General features: G+C 43.3%; 1 protein-coding gene across 6 annotated transcripts in view; it reads left to right on the top strand.

Annotated features, from left to right (window-relative positions):
* Positions 1-20,331, top strand: part of LOC108437846 (Kv channel-interacting protein 2) — a 347,094-nt gene that overhangs the window by 281,479 nt on the left and 45,284 nt on the right. Inside the window, exon 1 of one of the 6 annotated variants that reach the window (XM_037532674.1) lies at positions 1,434-1,604. The exons of the other annotated variants lie outside the window; for them this stretch is intronic. Coding sequence (XP_037388571.1) covers positions 1,499-1,604 — 106 coding nt within the window. The 5' untranslated portion in view covers positions 1,434-1,498. Of the gene's footprint in view, positions 1-1,433; positions 1,605-20,331 lie in introns of those variants that run through there. 6 annotated transcript variants of the gene reach the window in all.

The following is a 20,331-nucleotide window of genomic DNA, read 5'->3' as shown; positions in this document are numbered from 1 at the left end:
AGGCTCATCTTAAGTGCTTCAGTCAAAATCTTCAGTCTTCAAGATGAGCAGGTTGTAAAGTGTTGGATAGGTATCGTCCAATACCCAAGGTTTCAGTAATGGTATCAGGGTTGTATCTGAGATTTATGCAAGTCTTGCAAAGTACTGGTCTGAATTGAGAAGCTCAGTTTAATGGGACACTAGGGGCAAAATGGTAAATGTCCCATTTCCAATACATTTGCTCATTCTTAAGTAGTGCCACAGTGCTATACAGCTTACACAGACCAGGAACGTCCCTTTCCGATCATGTATCTTGAAGGTAGGACGGACTTTTAAACAACTACAACTGCTCTGGGTTTGGCTGGAAAGCTGTCCATTTTGTGCTGAATAGAAACAGAATTAATGACTGAGGCAAGTGTTAATACTATCTCTATAGTATCTCTATATCACTAACTCTATAGATCAGTGTCTAGGCTAGCAGGCAAGATCGGTCGACACCACAGGGATTCCCACTGGTTGTGTGATGTATTTGTGTAATGCGTGCCATTGTGGCGAGAGTACATTGATAAGCAAAAACACAAAAATACTTAGTTCTGCCAAACCGATGAGGCTGAGGGTTACAGTGATGTACTACAGAGAGCTACATAGCATGACAAATAACATATTGAACCGTAGTTTTAGTAGTGCCCCTTCTAATGAAGATCGCCGAAAGGGTCCAGGCAAAAAGACCCTTCCTCACCTAAGCTCGTCAGTCCAAATGACCACACAACTCATTTGAAGTTGGGTTGTGTTGTGCGTTGTTCTACGTCTCTGCCAAAGAGCAGGTTGGTTTCATTAAGTCACATCCTGCAGTTACTGCTAGTGCGTCTCGTGCCACCTCGTCACAGACAGCCTTTCCTAAAAAAAAAAAGCTAAGCAAGCTTGTTCTGCTGATTTAAAAAGAAAACTACATACTCCTTCAGCTATGACCACACTTGTTTACCCAGGTGCCTCTAAATATCCGCCGCTAGTTGCCTTGGAAACCACATTAAGCAAATCAATGAAGGTAGTGTCACTGGATAGGGAGGGCATACTTCTCTATCCCCTCTCTCTGTGTTTTCTGTCCCCCTCCCTCGCTCACACTCTCTCTCTCCCTCTGTCTACTCCTCTCCCTCCCTCTCTCTCGCTCCCTCACACACATGCATGCCGACAATCACAGCCTGAGCAGTTTGTGTTGTTGCATCGCCGGATCACCCCCGGTTCTGTTTGTCTGAGTTTTCCGGAAAAGTGGTTCCAGCATCTTGGATCCCGCTGGAAGGCTGCCAGCATACAAAGGTCTCTCCTCACTTTCTCGACCACCCCTCTTCCTCGAGCTCCAGGCTACTGGGCTGGCCTGACCACACTTAGGCAGGCGAGCGAGTGCAGCAAGAGAACCTTGGGAATTGTAGTTTTTTTTATTGCATTTTTTTTTTCTCAACTGTTGAAAGACATCGGGATAGCTTCGGGACCCTGGAGCACAATGCAATGAGAGCGCTCCACTATGATGAACCTGGATGGCCTCGAGATGATCGCGGTCCTAGTGGTCATGGGACTATTCATCAAAGTCCTAGAGCAGTTTGGACTCTTCGAGCCGGTCGGAGGAGAAGGTAAAGCACTGAACCGGGAACAGTCTTAGGAGCAGGGTTGCTTTAGCCACTTTTCTGTGAAGATTTCTCGGTTGGCCCATGCTAAAGTTCATATATCTGTTCTGCATGAGGAGCAAGGGATGTTGGCTAGAGGCTGAGGTGCACTTGGTCCTGAGGGCTCATTGAGGCATGGGGAGAGGAGTTGAGTTACTGACTGCAACTGTTGGTTCTGTAACTTTATCCCGTGAATCTTTCTGACCACCCCCCCACTCCTCTGCTTCTCTGCTTGGTGCATTCAGTCTAATCAATAGCATGGCGCAAAGAGGCTTTGAGTGATGCTCTTTTGGTGTCCACTATGAAATCCGAGTCTCCTGTTTTCCCTCTTTCACCAAAGAAAACAGAGAGATACATTTCACGACGGTTGCGGCAAAGTGCTTTGGAGAGCTTGGGCCATGTTTAGGAGTTGAATTTGTTTTGTTATCTTCTGATGCCAGATGTGCATTATAGGTCAGGCAGGGCTTTGCTTTGCAGATTGGGTGTTGATCATTAGGCTAGGCAACATATTAGGGCTCCCTGTTTGTCTGGCCCGAGGCGTTGTTCTGGTGTGCAACCATTTGCATAATGACTCAAAGTTTGTCTGTGTCATTTTTTCCTGTCAGCGATGTTGAAGCGTTTATAGTTCATGCTGATTTACCTCTGCAGTTCGTTGCCAGACAAGAATGACACGCAAATGCTTTCCTGGACTCTTGGGTGCATGAACAGTCATCTCTTAGCAATTTGGGGCTTGTCCTTGCCTATCGATAAATCAATATCTCGTCCTTCATGTCCTTTAACACGTCATAGTTAAGATTGAGGATGTGTTTTCTTTTGTGCCTATGCTTGATATCCAGATGCCCTCTCTTTCCTCCAGGCCTTTTCAATAGCTTATACTGATGAAAGCTTCTTATCTGCTCATGCCATGATGGACACTTCACGGAAGATGCTTATCGTTATCGGAAGAGCGTCCAGACGTTTGTCCGAGAGACAATGAGGGTCTGATTTGAAAGGTTTCCTAAAGGTTGCAGTACAAGCAACCTGATGTGGGATTGTTGCACTTCTCCATCTTATCAAGCAAAGGGATGGTCCTGGATTTCACTTTAAGGCTTGAGCTTGAAGTTTCTTTCAGGGATTTTCAATGTTTTGGAAGTTTTTTTTTTAAAGTACTTGGCAATCTGAGGTTAAGGGTGTTCCATTAGCCCGGTTCTAAGGCGTTAGTATGAGCCGTTTTTGGGAGAGGGTGAAGGAGAAAGGGATGGATTGAGGTATCTGACTTAATCAAGCCTCCCACTCCCAACCCAGAGCTCCCCACTGATGTGTGCCTTGGACTATGCCCAGCTCCGAAGGTGTGCCAACTGTGGTTGCTCATCTCGAGATTAAAAAGCAAAGTTCTTTTTACTGTCCTTCTCCAAGGTGTTTGTGCCAGGCTTGTACACATTTTTGGAAGTATTCAGCTGTCTCTGGGGAAGAGATAAAGAGAAAGATGTCAAGAACAAAAGCCAATAAAGTGTCCTGATACATTATGTAAAGTGCTGTCTTTAATAGTGTTTTTAATAACAAAAGAGTCTCAAAGATTGAAGTAAGCCCTGGTGGCTTTTATTGCCCATTCTGTCTATCGAGCCTCGTTAGTTTGGCTCTGTCTTGCAAGCAGAGGCCGAGGTCACGGCCCCCTGGCTTTAGAGCTGTTAATTATTAATGTTAACAAGCACTCTGACAGTCGCTGCTTCTGTTTATCTCCATGCGCCTGACATGACTCGCTGTCGGCGAAGCAAAGTAATGCACAGGTGTCAAAGTGGTGGCAGGTGGACGAGAGTCAAACAGCGCAGTGGGATTTCCTCTCCATAAGAAATGTGTGCATCTGGTTCTCTGGCCATCAACTGCGGCGTGCTACAGCCTGAGCTGAGCAGCAGAGGTCACACAAGGAGAAGTGTCGGGAACCTGATCATACTAATGCCTTCCTTGTAGTGATGCACATTTTAAACTGATACTCCCTCTGCTCTCTCTCACCCACGTCGCTTTGCTCGAAGAACCCACGCTCTCTCGTTCTCTCTCTCTCACGCCCCGTCCTTCATGTTCCCTTTTTTGGCCTGTGGAAAGGCCTTGAATAGCTGCCCTCTTATTTCCATCTCAGGCTAAATTGTAATGTTAGTGGCATTTCGCCATAGAGCGCCTCTTTTAGACTAAGCTTTGGTTTTAGTAGGTTCTCATTGTTTCAATAGCCTCAGACTTTGCAATTCTTATGTAAAGGCATTGATTTTTTTTTAACATGTTTTAATAATTCGGTCACTTGTGATTCAAACAAAGTCGTCCAGAGTGGTTTAATGTGAAGTGGTTCATTGTAGGGAAACATGCCAACTCGATTTCCTTTCGAGTGGTGGTAAAAGGATTGGAAAATCCTGAAAAATTAACAATAAATTGACAAAATTATTCTAAATGGCAGTGTATTGGTAACACTGAGTAATACACTTCTGTGAGGCGGGTTTACAGGCATGGGACATCTGGTTCCTATGAGCATCATTGTGAACAGTTCTGACTTGGTTCATTTCTCCAGTATTGAGCATTTCATGTCAAACTACAAATGCCATTGCTTATCTAGATTAATAATTTATGTACACCAGTGCTCTCCAACCCTGGTTCTGGAGAGCTGCCTTCCTGCAGACTTCAGTCCCAACCTGTATCCAGTAAGTTGCCTCGCCACTTACTTGACTCCAACACATCTGATCCAGCCAATCAGGGACTGGGGAAGAGGTTGACGAGCTGGAACAGGTGTGGCAGATTGAGACTGGAACATTGCTTGGCAGGAATGAAGCTCTCCAGGACCAGAGCTGAAAACCACTGATGTAGACTTACGGAATCCCCCCTTTAAAAGAGCAATTTGTAGGTTTTTTTTAATCAAAACATTTTAAAATGAACTAAAATTTGCAAGAAAAGTTTTTACATTATGTAAAAGACATTTATGTACTGTAATGCAGCGATATCTACTGAAGTTGGTGTGCCAACCAGTCCGTCCCGTCTCGTAATACCGCCTCATACCTCGGGCTGATACTGAGTCACTGTAGCATCAAGTCTGTGAGGGAATGACGAAGTAGCGCAAGAAACCACAGAGAAAAGATGCGAGACAAGCAAAACAATGCAGGAGTGAACGCTGGCGTTGCTTTCCACCGCTGGAGCCAGCTCATCAGAAGTAAAGGGACGACGTTTGATGCTGAACTCGCAACTAGACTGGTGAGTAAACAGGGGAGGAGTGAAGAGGGACTGTGTGAAGAATGAGTTCGACAGGTTGCCAAATCTTGCATATTGCTCCAAAATGTGGTCTGTGCAAACGTCATGGCGTATGGTATTTTTTCACAGTAAATGTGTCATTTAAGCTGATTCAGTGTGATTTAAGTTCTTTTTGCTTAACAAATCAACATGTAAATTTGAGCAGGAACGTTCCAATGCATGGCATAACTTTGGGTTACTAGATGCCTCCCTAGCCCTTGTTGAAATCTGAGTGTGTTACCTTGAGTAGGCCTCTGTTTGGTGTTTGGACCAATCGTAGTCAGGAGGAGGTCTCAGAACAGGAGGGTTAGGGTTAGAGGAGGTCTGTCTAATGGCCAGAACAAACACCACCCTCACTCAAACCAGCGAGTCTCTCTGACTCAAAAAGTCATCTTTTTTTGTTTTGAAATGTCCTTATACTCAGTGTTGAGGCAGTGGCGGTGGTAGTTGTTTTTCTGGTGTGTATGCAAAGCGGCTTGGAGTCAGAAAGGATTCTGTTGCCAGTTTTACTTGGTAGCACCTCTATAAATGGTTACGACGTCCTTTTTTAATTTTGATATCCACCTGGAGGTACTGATGCTTCTGAAAACCCTATTTGGAGTCACATTTGTTCATATAAGCTGCTGTTTGCACACCCTATATAAGTCAGCCAGTGCAGTGTCAGTGTTTGATTAGAATACTAATGAGCTCCAGTACCGAGCTTTAGGAATCCAGGAACCCTCACGTGGTTTGCTATTTGTGTAAATGTTCAGTGAAGAGCCTTGTCCTGTGGTCATGTCCTTATTAATGGATCTGTGAAGAATGCCTTGGAAGAGTGCTTTTGAAAGAGTTTTGGGAAGGTTCTTCGGAAATGTTCTTTCTTTCGTCACCTCGTGCCTCCGTTTTTATTTTTATTTTTTTTTCTCTGATAACTTGCCCTTCTTTTTTTGGTACACTAAGCATTTCATGCTTTGCGTAAGCTCAAACGCATTGAAGTTCCCAACCTTCTCCGTCTTCTTACAGCACTCCTGGAGCACTCCTGCAAACTGAAGGAAGTAGGGTAGGAATATCGTGTCCATTTCTATCTATTTGTGGAAATTTGAAAAGAGGAGCCCTAGAGAAAACTTTATAAATACATGAATGATACAACAGTAAGAAAAGAAACTAAAAGGACAAAGTGTACAGTATGCAGACGTACCTCCCAAGTTCTATTGCACTCAGTCACACTTGGGTAATTCTTAAAGCGCTAAAATCCCAGACGAGCTTTTTAAACAGGCTGTCTGAAACCGTGACCAGTAAGTTCAAACGTAGGCTAGTTGTAACATAAGTTTAAGTTCGGTTTTAAGCAGAAATCAGAACGACTTGGACCACAAACTAGTTGTGAAGTTTCTAGATGGGGGAGCCATCAGAAACCACAAAAAAGACCAAAAACATGGCTTTTTTTTGGTTAATTAAGCTTAAAACTCAATGCTATACACTGTAAACAGCTCCAGTCATCACCCTGGTTTAAACTCCAAGCACCCACAGCTCCACCGCAGTGAGACTCCACACAGAGGACTAAACTGAGGCAGCCGTTGTGCTCGATTATCCAGAAACCGGCGTTTTTAAAAAAAAAACATTTGTTTTTCTCTGTGAAATATTAAAGAACAAACAGACAGTGGCTGTAGATAATTAGGCGTATTCAGTTTAACTTGTACACATCGTTCTCTTCTGTGCTGGATATTTTTTCCAGTGAAGAAGTCGGAGCAGCTGCCGTCGTGTTTCCATGGCAGCGGGTTTACTGGTTCTGGACGTTATCGTCATGTTAAAGCGGCGTACTCATTGGTTAGTCGTTACTAGGTAAGACACGACCTACGGGTTTGTGGTACAACCAGATTTAGTGAAAGGGTAGTTTTAAAACTAGCTAGTGTAACTGAGAACTTGGTGAAGAGTTTAAGCCCAAACTCAAGTATAAATTTATGCAAACATGATGCAACACAGTCCTTGTCTTGTCTACACTCCCTGTTCTCTATAACTCGCCTACAGTCTGCTGTCATTAGAGTAAGCTCAACAGCTTATCGGAGAGCCAGCAGGCTGACAGACTCCTCCAATAATGTTAACTGGCTTGAAGTTTCTACACCAAGGACTGTGCCACTGCTAGCCTAATACGTTTCTGGCATGTTTGAGATTTTATCCTTGATGTTATTTGGCTCGTAGTGGAAAAAGAATTGGATAAAACACGTTTTAAACCTCCTTTTCTATTGCGTTTGTTGGTTTGTGGGCCCTTGATTTATAGTTCTCCCCTTCCAGTCCAGCTTAGTCTGCTGAAAGCATCCTTCAGTGCTACTGATATCGGTGGTGTTGCCGGCATCGCTGGTGTGTTTGGCTTGTGATTGAAGCTTTGAGCTCTACATACATCCGTGCTAAACAACCTTGCAGTGGTTGGTGTGGTTTTATCGAGAGAGCCTCCGATGGAACTTGCCGTTTTAAAGCTCTGCTTGAATGGTAGGCGTTTGTAATTTGTGTTGAATTATGAAAGAAAAGGAAAGTTCGTGAACATAGTTGACCTGACAAAGACATATTAATGCTTCAAAAGGTGAGCAGTTGCAGATCACTGACTGTTTTTTAATAACTGAATTGGGTTTGTATAGTAGATTCAAGTAGTTAGTATGGTATGGTATTCATTTGTTATTAGGGTGTTGCTTGGTGGTTGTTGGGTGTTGCTAAAGTGTTGCAAGGCTGTTGCAGTGGTATTCCAGTTGGTTGCTATTATACACTCACTGGACACTTTATTAGGTTATTAGGTTCTGTTCCTTGTCAACACAAATAGCTAATCAGCCAATCACATGACCACAACTCAGTGCATTTAGGCGTGTAGAGGTGGTCAAGACAACCTGCTGAAGTGCAGACCGAGCATCAGAACGGGGAAGAAAGGGGATTTAAGGGACTTTGAACGTGGCGTGGTTGTTGGTGCCAGACGGGCTGGTCTGAGTATTTCAGAAACTGCTGATCTGCTGGGATTTTCACGCACAACCATCTCTAGGGTTTACAGAGAACGGTCCGAAAAAGAGGAAATATCCAGTGAGCGGTCAGTTGTGTGGACGAAAATGCCTTGTTGATGTGAGAGGTCAGAGGAGAATGGGCAGACTGGGTCCAGCTGATAGAAAGGCAGCAGGAACTCAAATAACCAACCAGAATCTCTGAGGAACGTTTCCAACACCTTGTTGAAAGTCTGCCACGAAGAATTAAGACGGTTCTGAAGGCAAAAGGGGGTCCAACCTTTTACTAATAAAGTGGCCGGTGAGTGTACATTATATAGTAGAATGACCTGAAAAAAATTGTCAAGCATTCCGACATTCACTCCTATGGAAAATGTTTGAAAGAATGTTATATTAAGGTGAATCAATCATAAGCACAAGCAACATATTTGTATTCTACAGTCCTGCAAAATTTAGTGGTTCTTGCTCAAAAGTTATAAGTTTAATGAAGTTAAATTAAGTTGTGCTGCATTTTTGACCATAGAATAAAAATGCCATGTCGCTGCTGTTGGAAGAAAACCTCGTATCTCCGTTTTTGATGTTTTTCAGTTTTTGACAGACCTTTTCACTGCGAAGTCTTCCATTAAAAATATTGTAGGTTTTTGCCTTTTTCTGTAAACGTAATGTTTTGGAGATACAAGGTTTTCTTCCGACAACAGTGATATAGTCCTACCTTGATATTTCTATAGCAGATTCCTAGCTGTATTTACAAACCAGGCCTCCCCTTGAATACGTTAGTTAGCAAAAACCTGCCAAGTGTAGCGTTAGTGGTAGCAAAATCAATACGCCAATGAATTCCTTGTGTTATCCAGCCAGAGGGCATAGTCCAATATCAGCTCTTCATCTCTGTGTACAAAAAGCCAAAATCCTTAATGGTGTCGGTGTTTGACTCTCCTGAGTAGACTGTATTACTGCCCCAGGCCCCTCAGCCTGGAGTCAGAAGGTGCTCATCACCAGCGTGACCTTCAAATCTCTTTGAGAGCTGGCATTTCGTACTCCCTCTCCCTCTCTCCCTCTGCCTTCCTCACCGCACGTCCTCCACAGAGCATTCGGAGTCATTAGAGAGTAGATGTAAGCAGACAGTCTTGGGAAATTCAAATTGATTCCCATTACACTAATGAGTGGACCGGTTGCATTCCACTGATGAATCATCCTGATTGAAATGCCTGACTAACAAACGTGGGGCTGGGAAGTTGCCGAGGGACACGAAAACTGACAAGGATGTTGGTGTTCAGCAACCATGCCTGACAAGGAAGGGAAAAGCTTATTGTTTTTCTTTTATGGCTCAATACATCAAATATTAGGGGCATACGTATGACAGACATATCCCCATCTGTGACTGCGGTCGGGGGGATTTGAGAAGGCAGAAACTTCGGAATATTCCGGCTTTGCGCAAATGAGCGAAGTAATGATACAGAGCCTGGATTTTATGAGGCGAAAAATTACTTGGAGGAAGTCCTGCGATGAGTCGACAACTTGAGGAAAATGGGAAATCGATAGTTAAATGTTTGTCCAACGCTGTCTCTGGCTTTTTATGAACATGCAGGAAAGCATTGTAAATTCCGAGCGTCTGAAACACTCCTGCTGGTAACCTGCCAGACTTCAGTGAGAGATTATCTGCTCTTCTCACTGGGTGCTCTAATAGAATCTGCAGTGCGAACAACCTGTCCGACCCTCGCTTTGGTCTAGGAGTTGGGGCTATTTAATATTTCCAGTGGCGTAAAACGTTAAGCAAGGATGTCAGTCTTAACAGAAAACATTTGCTCAGCTCTTTTCTTTGGGAGTTTGTTAGAAGCAGCCCCTTTGCTGGGCCGACAGCAGACGCTGATGGCTGACTCAGTCTTCCAGAGAAAGCCGGGTTGAGGGCCAAATACCAGCTGGTCGTTTTAATAATAATAAGTTTGGAATAACTTAAAATGATGCATGGATCTTGTCTAATTTACATCGAGCCTTTCCCAAACCCAAGGACGCTTTACAAAGGTAACAAAATTCATAATAAAAGATTTACTTCATAAGTCCTCTTTGGCTGAGGGGTCCCACAACTATGGTGTGGCATCACCCAGGTGGCCAGCCAATGATGTTTATAGGTCTTATAGGTCTAGCTTCCTAGCTGCAGTGTTGTCAGTCTTGTTGCCAACCACCATCGGTCAAGGTAGTGTCATAGTCACAATGCAGCGTTGGCCATTCAGCAGGCACAGGCAGCCATCTAGATACTATGAAGCTATGCATAGATACTAGCCTGGTTCCGTCCTTAGCAGCCTTGTAGTTTCAGTGCAGCATCATTGTAGCTTAGTTTTACTACATTATGCTGTACAACATGTTCTGGCAGCGAATGCTTGAACTTTCTGTTGCGTAGGTAAGCAAACGGTGACGCTACAGTTCACACAGCATCGTACTACGAACATTACATTACAAAAAAAACAAAAAAAATTGTAAGGGATGCTGGGAAGCTCCACCTGCATCTCTTTAATATTCAAAGACAGGCTGCTCAAGACTGTCCAACATCTTATATTAAATAACCACTGATTTTTCATTTCTGTGACGAGAAACTGGACCTGTAGGTGAGCGCAGTGTTTCTACTGTAAATTTACAGTAGTTCTTCACGCAAGCTCCAGTACTTTTGTCCTTCTTAATCCATGGAAGTGGAAAATATGGCCTTGCAAATGGGCTGGACTTTAAAGATCACTTCAGATTTTGACATAAGCTGAGCTTAAAAATACTGCATTTAATAAAAGCAGTATATAGCACTTGAAGCTGTGGCGTACAATGATTGTACTGTTGTGTTGGACGGTGTTCTCTCACTACAAGACCCAGCATGCATTACACAAATACCTGCAACCATTGGGTGTGGTGACCATCCCTGTGGTGACCACCAGCCTAGCCTTAAGCCAGTATCTTACCTCGATTATCAAACAAAATCATGAAGAAAACAGTGATTCCACCTTTTTCCAGTGAAAAGCAGGTGAGAGAGACAAGTTCTTCACTCTTTTAGGCAAGTAATAGGAACCAACCAGGTAAAGTATCTAGATAGTAAAGTGGCTTGCTAACTTGACAACCGGATAAATGCTCATCTAACGACTTCTGTTCATTTGCAGTTATTCTTTCCATTGAAATGACGGCCTGACAGTCATATGGTTGCGATATGATATTTGTAGTAGTAACGTAAGTAGCTCCCTGCCTCTGTTTACCAGCCAACAAAAGGAAAAAAACGGCCCATTTCATGAAAGTCCATCCCACGGCGGTTGTAGCTCTGCAAAAATAGCTCCCACCTTCAAGATACATCATCAGAATGGGGTTTTCCAAGTTGCATACTGGAAAATGTCACTAAAGTAACCACCATAGGAAGCAGGTTGGCATCTTTAAAACCAATGGTTGATCAGTTTTAGATTTCAGGTTTGAGTTGTACCATGTCAGCGATCTGAAATGGTGAGATCACCAGCCTAAGCTCGTCATTGCTGAGGCCTGGAGGCACATCTGAAAAGACATTTGCAATAATGCAATAAAGGAAGTATTAGTGCCATCATGGTAATAACTGAGAGATAGCGAATGGAAGGCCTCACAGATTGCTCAGAGAGCAGAACGGCCCATTTGTACACATACTGGGAGACATCGTTTGATGGATGTTTTTGGTATGAATGCCGTGTAGACAGTGTTTTAAGTGTTTTTCTGGACAGTGTTTATTTATCTAATGACTTAACCGACCATAGTACTCGCCTCCAAGTCATTTCTGAAGCAAAGTGACGTTTTCTCTGAGCTTACTGTCCTGTGGCGTTGCATCTTTTGTCTTTGGCCCATTATTGTGAACATTTTCCCCAACATGACTGAGAACGAGGCCCTTCTAACAGCCCTTAAAACTTCCTCTGGGTTCTTTAGGGTTTTGTTCTTTTTTGGATAGCTCTTGTATGAATAGGCACCTGAATTTAATAGGTAGTCATTGAGCAAATGAGGAGACAGGGGATCTGTCGTCCAGGGGACTCTCTGATGAGCACAGGCTGTTTTTTCATTTATTCAGACCCCTCAAGACTCACTAACCCACCGCCAAGCCATTCGAATGTCATGCATTACAGAAAATCGAACCACTTGTCCGCTATATAGTACTGGCTCGACTCGACTTGTCTTTTTTGGTTTCCACTGGGCAAACCTGGCACCTAGGTTCTCTTTGCCATTCCTTCCATTGAGGTTCTAAGCAAGTTAAGCTAATGGCAAAAAGTGATGTTAAAACGCTGCAGCCTGGCCCTGTCGTCAGTTCGATCCCTGGTGATGCTACAGTTGTCCATGGCCAGGAGACCAAGAGAGACACAGCTGGCATTGCTATTCCTGGGCGGGCGGGATGGCCCCCGGTTTCTCCCTGACTTTTAAAGCAATGCAAGTCACCATAGGTGTCTGTTAGCTGATGTAACAGAGCTGGCGTTTAGTGTTCTCCTCCAAGTGTGAGCAGCAGTTTGAGAAGATGCAGTGGAGCTTCACAGGACTCGGAGGAAGCCTGTGTTGGCCTTCGCCCTCCTTGCGCTGGTGGTAGCGTGTGATTGGGGAGAGCTAAGTAGTGGGTGGAATTGGATACGACTAAACTGGGGAGGAAATTTGGGGGAAAACCCAAAGTTATCTACCAGGTTTGTGTACCTTCTCGAGTCGCTTTTCAGTAACCTGCTTTGTCTTGTCGTCTGAGCTCTGATGTAGTGTCTCCCAAACTCTCCTGGTCCAGTTGAGCTCTACTGTGCAGTTGAAAAGCAACCTTTAGCTTCTCTGAACCGTCCCTGCTCTGTGTCCTTGTCTCGCTCCACCTGATCCTTCGCTTCCGAAGAAAAAAGTTTTTGATTCTCAGCCAGGACATTGACACTCGCTCAAACACGAGGACGGATCAAACCTCCAGGCATTAGAGATTTCTCCTCAATGTGGGCTGCTGTTTTTTTTTCTCTCTCTCTCTCTCTCTCTCTCTCTCTCTCTCTCTCTCTCTCTCTCTCTCTCTCTCTCTATTTACTTCTCCCTCAATACCCTTCATCTGCCTCGACGCCCCTTCTTCCTGCTGTCTCTCCCCCCACCAGCTCTTTGTGTCTCTCTCTCACACACTATCATCCCTTCCTCTTTTCTCTCTTCACTCTATTTCTTTCTCCCTGTCTTTATTCTCTCTCTCTCTCTCTCTCTCTCTCTCTCTCTCTCTCTCTCTCTCTCTCTCTCTCTCCGGTAAAGTGATATTTCAGTGCTCTGCTGTCAGTGTGGGCGTAGAGTCGGTGGACACTGTACTATCATCCTGTCCGTCCACTGCCCAGCAGACTGCTCCAGCGCTGGCCCTGTGGGCTCCACAGCGTCTCCCTCTGCTCTCAAACTGTCTGAGCCTGCTCACTGTGCTCTGTGACGGTCCCAGACCCAGTGAAACACAAGCATATCTGACTGCACTGAACGAGCTGCGTGTCGAGTGCGAGTGGCTCTGTGTCCACGCTACAGGATATAATAACACATTTGAACTGTGTGGCCGTTATTTTGGCCTGTTCAGTACTAATTATCGTAAAGCCACATGCCATCATCACACTGGAGGTCAACATGTGTTCCGTAGCTCGTCGTGTCCCATTCATTCACTACAATACCCAGAATGCATTATACAAATACATCGTACAACCAATCAGGTTCCCTGTGGTGTCAACCAGTCATGTCTGCTAAGCCTTAAGCTTATATTAGTGTAACTGTTACTTTATTTACTGAATGAAATCATAAAATAAATTGGAATAAAATGGATGTGATGCTTTATTTTACATTTAGAGAAAGGAAGCATCTGGACAGCTGGGTCACTATCACTTCATCTTTTCGCTTGTCCTGATTTACCATAGAAACCTTCAGAGATGTTTTATATACCTCCAAAGTTCAGTCTAAGTTTTCGCTCACGATCCAACTAATCTCAAACGCACTGAGTGGTCTTCTCATCCTGGGAGGATGGACAAACACCTGTGGATGTTTGCAGATTTGAAGCAGCTTGATTTTCTCCTTTTTAAACAGCTTTAAGTGCTGTTTTTCTGATGGGGGCAGTTTTGGTGTCTGGCAGGTCTTCCAGGTGGTTGTTGGGGGAATGTTTCTTTCTGTAGCTCTTTTGGGCGACTTTCTCCTTTCACTCCACTACATTTCAGAGTCTAATATCCGACTTTTTCCTCCTACATTTTGAGAAATCTGTGGTTCCTTTTGGTTTCTGTGTGTATAAAAACGTAACATGTCAAAACGAAAGAAGCGCAAAGCCAGAGCACCAATCAGGGCCCAGCGGTCACTTTGTTCAGAGCTGGTTTTGACCTGTTGGTCATACCGACCCAGTGCAGCACGCGGTTCAACGTCAGCGCAGCAGCGTAAAACTTTGGGAGAGTCTGTTCAACATAAATGATGAACTAACCTAACTTTGTGTAAATAGAGCTCAATATAGAAATATGTCCACATATGCAGTCGAGACTGACGCGGCTTTTTTCTGAATTTCTACAAACACCATTTCATTTTATAGTAAATGAGTTTGGGCTGGTTTATGTTTATGAACAGACGCCTACAGATCAACATAGTAAAGGAGCTCATCTGTGATCCTGAGTTTAAAGCCAGTTTTTATTCAACTTAAACTTGGAACTAAGTTGTAAATAAATCTGAAACTGAAACTTTGCTTGTGTGTAAAAAGTGATTTCAGAGCCACTCGGTTCTCCCTGATGGAAACTGTTTACCTTCAGTGTTTTGTGCTTCTGATCATTTTAATAGACGTCAGCGTCACTAATTAATGACGTTCTATTAAAAGACTGGTTTACCAAGAGAGACGCTGGAGGACTTTCACCTGAAATGAGTTCATGAAGCCAGTCTGGTTATAAAAATGATAACAGGACCAGATCAGAGCCAGAATTATTCTTTTAGTACTTTTACTTTATACTTAAGTACATTTGAAGGCAAATACTTTAGTACTTTTACTCAAGTGGAGGTCTAAAGGGAGGAACTTCTACTTTTACTGGAGGAATATTTTACCTTGCGTGCATGATTTGTGTACTTCACCCACCACTGGTTATTGTATGTTTAAATCTTCTTGACGGTGTCTGTCATTTGCACAGAGAGAGAGACAAATTGATACTACAATTTGTCAGTTGAAGTTACTCTAACAGATTTATACTACAGTACTGAATTACTCCATGACGTGGTCAGACACCATGACGGAGAGAGGCATTAAGCTTTGTTTTACTCCCGTGGCTGACAAGTTATTAAAAATGCATGAGCGGTGAAGAAACGGGGGCCTTTTATGGCGAAATCTCCCAATGAAACTTTTATGCCGGAGTCCGACAGTGGCTATTAGTCTTTTCAGCCTTTGTGTTTGAGCCTGTTCAGGAGAAACATAGCCTTGCAAGGACATGATGGAACTTGGCTTTTGGTACAGCCATCTTTTGCTTTGTCACGACGGAATTCCCTCATATTTTGTCCTGGATTTCTCTTTTTGAGGTCTCTATTAGTCCGTGTCTGTGTTCCGAGGCCGTGCTTGTGTGTACTCTGTGAGTAGCACCAGGCCGTGGGGCTGTCTGGAGTCTGCAGGGCTGCATAATATAGTGATTGTTCACTTTTATTGCTTTATTGGTTGTTGCAATATTGATACTGAAGAAAACTGCAAAATGCGCATGCAGTGTTAAACCACGACTTTTGGAGCTGGGCTGTAAATGTAAAACGAGAGAACTCCCACCGTAATGACGGTGCTAAGTGCTTATAGCACGTCTATGGGATTTCCAATTTGCACGTTAGCCTTGAACTAGTATTGGAGGACATTTTAACCGCTCAAGTTTAAGGATGTTTAAAGCTTACAGGACATTTTGTTTCATTTAAAGCTTGTAACAGACATAATTTACCACTAACAGCTGACGTCTGGACAGATCTCTGTTTTCCTGTTAAAAGTCCAACCCAATCGAAATCAGAACATGATTGGTTGATTTAGCTAATCTAACATGCACAGCCTTCGGTCCATCTCCTGAAGTCCTGACCAATGACTCCTTCTACCTAAATACTACATGACTGGACGGTTTTCCATCGGACGTGCCAAGATTTGAAGCCTTTTGATTCCAACCTTAAATTAACATTGAATTAAGAGAATTACTACAATACATTAAATGCAGCATAATGACTCTGTTAAATAACAATGAACAAAAACCCAGTTGGCCTTCAGAAGCCAGCTGTGCATTTTCTTTCCACATTATATTTCCATCTGTTTAGGACAGAAATAATTAAATAGAGCTGCATGATTTGGACAAAATACTAGATCTATGATTACTTTTTATATGTGTATATATACGTTTTTGATTACCCATGGTGCAATATACTCATGTACATATACCTATTTAAAAATTATTTCTGTCGACATACATGTGTTTACATATACACTACACTTTGCACTACATTGTATTACTTGTACTACCGATCTACTCTGAGCCAAGGCAACGAAATTTCGTTCTTATGCGCACTGTACGGTGTTAATCCAAGTGTAAGTCTAAGTATTGTAATTGCGAAATGACTTGCAGTATGTTGAAATGCATTAGGCTTTTAATAATGCGTTATTCTTAAAGACTGGCTTATAATTTGATCAAAGTTCTTCAGTTCTGTTGGACTACACAAATACCATGACCCATAGAAACACACAGACAACCCTCATGTGGGACTCTGACTGATCAGGACGTCCACAGCACATCACAGCACAAAAACATCGTGAATGCAGGCTCAGTGGGGATCCAGATGAGCGCCAGTCCTATGCACATCACAACACTGACTCACCAATGCATTTTTAAAATATATTCTAAGGCATATTGCAATCACGATATGTGGCAGTATAATCACAAAACTAGCTATTTGTCCATATCAGGCAGCCCGAGATCATTTCTGTCGCAAACAGATGGAAACGTAATGTGGAAGGACAACGCAGGGCCGTCAGTCAGAGCGATATTGGAGTGATTTAAGTGGTTGAGCTTTCACCTCAGTGACGCGTCTCTCATTCTCTCAGCTGGGTGGAGAGCCCCAGTCTCTACTTGGTCACATTATGTCCACTTAGGCCCCTGCAGAGTGTGTACCTCTATCATCCATTCATAAATGTGACTCATGTTAACCAGCAATCAGGAATGGCATCAGTGGAACACACTCAGTTATTAATCTGTTCAGGGCCTGACATCAACTGTGTAACGCAGGAAAAAAGGCTTGTGTCGATTAGATTAGCAGGAAGCAATAACGTCCCAGCCTCTTTCCTGCCGCAGGGTGGGTTCTGTCGTTTGTTTTTTAGTGTAGCGTGGTTTCTAAGGGGGTTTCATTTGGACCCCATGAAACACCAGGTAGTTGGTACGGTTTGAAGACACCTGGGGTTCAGTCCAAACTGTGAAAGCTCTGGCCATTTGTCCGCCTTATTAGTTCTCTTTGAAAAGTATTAGTCTCTTTGAGACTAGCTTCTTGTTATTTAATCCTATGATCTCCAGCTATACAGTCCAGGGAGTCCTTCGCCTGTTTAAACAGCGTGATGTACTGCAGTACTTCTCTGTTCCTTGGCCTCGTCTGCCTGGTGTTTTCAGATGTAAGGTTTTTTTTACTGTCCAGTCATTTGGCTATATTGCTGTATTAAGTTAACGTAAGTGATACTTTTGTTTAATCCCACAAACCTCTGCATTTAACCCGTCCGTGAAGTGAAACACCACATACACACTAGTGAACACTAGGGGGCAGTGAGCACACTTGCCCGGAGCAGTGGGCAGCCCTATCCATGGCACCTGGGGAGCAGTTGGGGGTTAGGTGTCTTGCTCAAGGACACCTCAGTCATGGACTCTCGACTCTGGGGATCAAACCGGCAACCTTCCGATTACAGGGCCAGTTCCCTAACCTCCAGCCCACGACTGCCCCCATTATGAACCAGTTTGGTGGTTTTGGTGCGAGTGTGGTGGGCTTTTACTCCCAGTTTATTCATGGCCAGTTCCTAATCAATAGCCAAGTTTCCCTCTATCACACGATGCCGCCAAGCCGTAGGAGTGAATGCTTGTCCTTTATCTGAGATTTGTAAAGCCAGATGTCTTTTCAAATCTGGACAGCTTTGGTTCAGAGTGGTTTTATATGCTTTCAGGAAACTTACCACGTCAGAAATGTTCGCAGTGGTGGTGATGGGGGCCAGAGGTCCACCTCTAAAAGCTCCCTCACAGAAAGTCGTTACTCAAAGGGTCACAAAATGTCACATTGTTTTAAGATACTTTTAAAATAAGATTTTGGCCTAAAGTCCTGCAACCCATGGCGGAGAGGGGCAGGCAGAGCGCAGTAAGGCACCGTTTTCCTGATTTACCACAGCTTTTTCATTATCAGCATTGCAAATCTCCTGTTGCTTCACAATTCATTGATGATGGTAAATAAAATGTCTATTTGTGTTGTAGGAGTGACAACCACTGGCTCCTATCACCAACACTGTAAACAAACCTGAGGCAGTTAGTTCCTTTAAAATGAACCATCCATCAATGACTTTGTGTACATATCGAAAATTGAATCATTCAGAAAATGAGGGAATTTGCATACACACACTGTTCAAGGCTTTGTGCTGGGGTGTATTCCACCAATCACAAGTGATGTCACCCCACATGGGGCAGGACTTTCAGTTGCGAGGCAGCTGCATATCAACCACATATGCCACACACAATACTATGACGCATTATAAAAACTGTCTTAAAACACAAAAACAGTAGAAAATATGGATTGGAGGTGCATATTGCTGATGATGAGGTGTAGTGGTCTCACTATATACAGACAATCCAGTGAGTTATCAGTGTTATTAATTTAGTGGGTTTTTTGCCTTGTACTTCAGTATCTCTAACATTTTTGACACATACATAAAGGAATTACAATGTAAATGTTTATAAATGGTAATATATTTAAATTGTGTAATACAGATGTTTCAAGTTAATGCAAGAACATCTGCTAACTTTAGTCAAGTCACAGTCATAGGAAAGCCCGTCCACTCAGTGGCTGTCTTAGTAATGCCCTGGGGCAGTTGTTTCTACTCATACCAAGTCAGACTCATGTCTACCCAGGCAAAGACCCGTAAACGCTGAACTAAAAGCCAAATTAAGGTTTCAAAAATGTTTGAAATCTCTGGAATATTTCCAAAGAAAGCAGAAAAAGTTAATAGCATTTGGATTAAATAATGTGCAAAAAAATAGTTTTTCAGGTTGTTTGAGCTGCTGTGCATGAGCATATCTTCACAATGGGGGGTGGGGAGGCTTTTCCCACTTGTGGCTTTACCACCAAAGCTGATTGGCTTTTTTAATTGAAGGGCGGGACTTTCTATGTGTACAGACTGCATATGTTACAAGCTTTCGCATTCACTTTCCAAACGGCCTGCCTCCTCCTTTATAATGTCTCTGGTTAGGTCTACTGGGTTAACTTGGCAACTGTTTACTAGCTATAACAAAGCTTCAGTGTTGAGGTCTTTATGGACATGCTAATTAATGGTACTAACTACACAGTGTGTACATGAACTCCTTCCAGGGCCAGTTTTAACAAGTTGTTAGGGCCTCGGATTGGCAGCAGTTTTATTGCACTACGCGAAATCCGTCTTGAACCTTCATTTAAAATTCCATTTCAACCGATCATCAGTTTAATCATCGAACCCGTTCCATCTTCAGGTGGATGAGGTCACATTCCGAAACCTCAGCCGCCTCCAACTGCTGCTCCACACACAGTCAGATTGAGATTAATAATTTATGTCCAGGCGATATATTCCCACTCGCCTATTACTAAACGAGGCTCATCAGGATATGAAGTCAGACTATTTAAAAGCTGGCTCATTTCGCAGGTGCTCGTGGAGGCTTTAGGGGACTCTGCCGTTTATTTATAACCACCAAAACTTTCATATCTTCCTAATGAGAGCAATAAAGATTTCGTTTGGCAGCTAGTAGTTCAGCAGATAGGAGGGAGTGAATTCACGTGACGCTACAACCATGTCCGAGTCAGTTTTCATGCTGTGCTTATGACACTTTAGTGAGGAGGGAAAATGTGCGAACTCATTGGAGGCCCTGTTGCTAAACTCTTTCACCAGGATCTGTCATTGGAAGAGAAATGCGTGGCGCTTGTTTGGTGTGCCCAGTCACAATCAGCCAAGATTTGAATTCGCTGATATTCACTGCTGAACAGGAATTAATTTTTTTGGCTGATTTGTGTGAAACTTTCCTGATATGAATGTTATCAAAAGTCAACCAGCCCTTTACGTATGCACTGCGTTTGAATGAATTTGGCCTGAACGCCAGTCTGAGTTTCATATCAGGTGTTGATATCATGGTGTTGGTTAGCGTGAAAAAGGCCACCTTGAAGGTGAAGAGTTTGAGATTTTGATCACTCAAACAACCTTCAGGAGGTGGACTCATTGCATTTGAGCCTCATGTTATAGCAGCAAAAAAGTCTACAAGGCACATTCAATAACCAAAAATCCTCCCAATACAACCGGATATCCTCCCAGC

This window comes from Pygocentrus nattereri, chromosome 22 (assembly GCF_015220715.1).
Source record: "Pygocentrus nattereri isolate fPygNat1 chromosome 22, fPygNat1.pri, whole genome shotgun sequence".
In the NCBI taxonomy this organism is placed as follows: domain Eukaryota; kingdom Metazoa; phylum Chordata; class Actinopteri; order Characiformes; family Serrasalmidae; genus Pygocentrus; species Pygocentrus nattereri.
Note: the sequence above shows the minus strand (reverse complement) of the source record. Positions and strands in the feature narration are given on the sequence as shown.